The sequence below is a fragment of the Limulus polyphemus genome, unplaced genomic scaffold (genome assembly GCF_000517525.1).
Source record: "Limulus polyphemus unplaced genomic scaffold, Limulus_polyphemus-2.1.2 Scaffold11161, whole genome shotgun sequence".
Taxonomy (NCBI): domain Eukaryota; kingdom Metazoa; phylum Arthropoda; class Merostomata; order Xiphosura; family Limulidae; genus Limulus; species Limulus polyphemus.
In genome coordinates this window covers 9,050-12,371 of record NW_013676771.1, presented here as the reverse complement: position 1 = coordinate 12,371, position 3,322 = coordinate 9,050, and the positions used below count along the sequence as shown (strand labels likewise).

At 35.5% G+C, this 3,322-nt stretch overlaps 1 protein-coding gene across 1 annotated transcript in view; it reads right to left on the bottom strand.

The window, feature by feature from the left end:
* Positions 1-1,199: 1,199 nt before the first annotated feature.
* LOC106476661 (putative uncharacterized protein DDB_G0282133) overlaps positions 1,200-3,322 on the bottom strand; it is a 5,729-nt gene continuing 3,606 nt past the window's right edge. The window contains exon 3 of the mRNA XM_022380470.1: positions 1,200-3,314. Coding sequence (XP_022236178.1) covers positions 1,200-3,314 — 2,115 coding nt within the window. The remainder of the gene's footprint in view (positions 3,315-3,322) is intronic.

Here is a 3,322-nt window from a genome sequence, read left to right as displayed (position 1 = left end):
ACTCATCCCTTCTCTGTGTACTGTTTTGTAGTTGTTTATTATCAGTCTCTTTCAAATTAAACACATTATTGATATCTGTGTTTATTTGTTCACCATTATCATCACTTCTCTGTGTTGTGTTTTGTAATTGTTTATTATCCTGTTTCCATTTAGTTGCTTCAACCTCCTCATCTCCATGGCCATCATGTATCTCTCTAGACAAAACATGATTTTCTGAGTTTTGTAGTTCATTATAATTATCCTGTTTCTTTGTTGTCAGTTCCTTAGCATCCTCTCCCTGGTCATCCCATATCTCTGTAGACAAAACATTCTTTTCTGGGTTTTGTAATTCTTCATAATTATCCTGCTTCTGTGTAGATGATTCATTCCTATTTTCTTCATAACTATCTTGTGTCTTTGTGGATAAATCATGGCTTTCTGTGTTCTGCAATTTATCATCATTATCCTGCTTCTGTGTAGTTGATTCATCCTCATCTTTTACCTTTATGGTTAAATCAGTCTTTTCTGTGTTTTGCAAATCAACATTATTATCCTGCTTCTCTGTGGTAGGTTCATTATCACACTTTCCAAGATCACCCTGAATCTCTGTGGATAAATCATTGTTTTCTATCTTTTGTAATTCATCAGCGTTATCCTTACAATGAGAATGAATCAACTACACAGAAGCAGGATAATAATGTTGATTTGCAAAACACAGAAAACAATGAGGTAAAATGTGAGAATGAATCAACTACACAGAAGCAGGATAATGATGATAAATTGCAGAATATGGAAAGCAATGATTTATCCACAAAGACACAAGATGATTATGAAGAAAATGGGAATGAATCATCTATTCAGAAGGTTTCCGTGTTCTGCAATTTATCATCATTATCCTGCTTCTGTGTAGTTGATTAACAACAGAGCAAAAAGGTTATCATGATGAACATGAGAAAGACTCATTTACACAAAAGGAGGATAATGATGATAAGTTGCAAAACACAGAAAGAAATGATTTATCCACAAAGACACAAGATGATTATGAAGAAGATAAGAATGAATCATCTACACAGAAGCAGGATAATGCTGATGAATTACAAAAGATAGAAAACAATGATTTATTCACAGAGATTCAATATGATCATGGAAAGTATGATAATGAACCTACTAAAGGGAAGCAGGGTAGTACTGCTAATCTGCAAAACACTGAAAAGAATGATTTAACCATAGAGGTAAAAGATGAGAATGAAGTCACTGTTTTCTGTGTTTTGCAATTCAGCATCATTATCCTGCTTCCGTGTGGATGGTTCATTACTATCCTCTCCATGGTCTTCTTGTATTTCTGAGTCTTTTTGCTCTGTTGTTAAGTCACTGTTTTCTGTGTTTTGCAATTCAGCATCATTATCCTGCTTCTGTGTGGATGGTTCATTACTATCCTCTCCGTGGTCTTCTTGTATTTCTGAGTCTTGTGATCTGCTATAAATATCCTGCTTCTGCCCTGTCAGTTCATTGTTATCTACTTCATGACCATCTTGTATCTTTTTAGATATATCACTGTTTTCTCTATTTTGCAATACTGTATTGTTACCCTCCTTTTGTGTGGTTGGTTCATTACCATCCTCTTCATGGTCATCCTGCATCTCTGTAGAAGAAACATTCTTTTCTGTGTCTTGTAATTCATTACTATTATCCTGCTTCTGTGTTGTTGGTTCATTAACATCCTCTCCATGGTCATCTTGAATCTCTGTGGATAAACCATTGTTTTCTATCATTTGCAATTCATAATCATTATCCTGCTTCTGTTTAGAAGATTTATTCCTGTCTTCTTCATAATTATTTTGTGTCTTTGTGGATAAATCATTGCTCTCTGCGTCCTCCAATTTATCATCATTATCTTGCATCTGTGTATTTGATTGATTCTCATCTTTTACATCTATGGTTAAACCATTGTTTTTTGTGTTTTGCAATTCAGCATCATATCCCTCTTTCTGTGCAGTGGGTTCATTATCATCCTCTCCATAGTCATCCTGTATTTCTGTGGATAAATCACTGTTTTCTCTGTTTTGCAGTTCAGCATCATTACCCTCCTTCTGTGTAGTCAGTTCATTATCAACCTCTCCATGGTCATCTTGAATCCCTGTGGATAAATCATTGCTTTCTATGTTTTGAAATTTAGCATCATTACACTGCTTAAGTATAGGTGATTCATTCCCATCTTCTTCAAGATCATCTTTTCCTGCTATGGTTAAACCATTGTTTTCTGTGTTTTGCAACTCAGCACCATTATCCTGCTTCTGTGTGGTTGGTTCATTACCAATCTCTCCTTGGTCATCTTGTATCTCTGTAGACAAAACATTCTTTTCTGTTTTTTGTAATTCATCATCATTTTCCTGCTTCTCTGTAGTAGGTTCATTCTCATCCGGTATCTCTATAGCCAAAGGAAAGGGACTGTTCTCTGCGATTTTTAATTCTTTACAATTATTCAGCTTCTTTGTAGTTAATTCACTGCTATCTTCTTCATGATTATTCTTTAACTCTGTGGACAAAAAAATATTTTCTGTGTTTTGTAATTCATCACAATTATGTTGCTTGTGTGCAGTTGGCTCATTCTCACTTTCTTCATGATCATTCTGTATCTCTCGAGACAAATCATTGTATTTTGTGTTTTCTAATTCATCGTAATGATCTTGCTTCTGTGTAGTTGATTCATTCTTATTCTGTCCATTGTCATCGTGAATATCTATAGATATGTCATTCTTTTTTGAATTTTGTTGATCTTCAGAATTATCGAGTTTCTGTGTAGTTGATTTATTCTTATCTTGTACATAATCATTCTCAATTTCAGTATAAGTGTCTTCTGTATTTTGTAGTTTTCCGAAATTCTCTTGCCTCTCTGTAGACGCATCATTCCTGTCCTGCTGACGGCCATTCTGTATGTCTGTAGACAAATCATTCCTGTCCTGCTGACGGCCATTCTGTATGTCTGTAGACGAATTATTCCTGTCCCGCTGATGATCATTCTGTATGTCTGTAGACGAATCATTCCTGTCCTGCTGATGATCATTCTGTATGACTATAGACGAATCATTCCTGTCCTGCTGACGACCATTCTGTATGTCTGTAGACGAATCATTCCTGTCCCACTGATGATCATTCTGTATGACTGTAGACGAATTATTCCTGTCCTGCTGATGATCATTCTGTATGTCTGTAGACGAATCATTCCTGTCCCGCTGATGATCATTCTGTATCTCTGTAGATGAATCATTCCTGTCCTGCTGATGATTATTCTGTATCTCTGTAGACGAATCATTCCTGTCCTGCTGATGATCATTCTGTATGT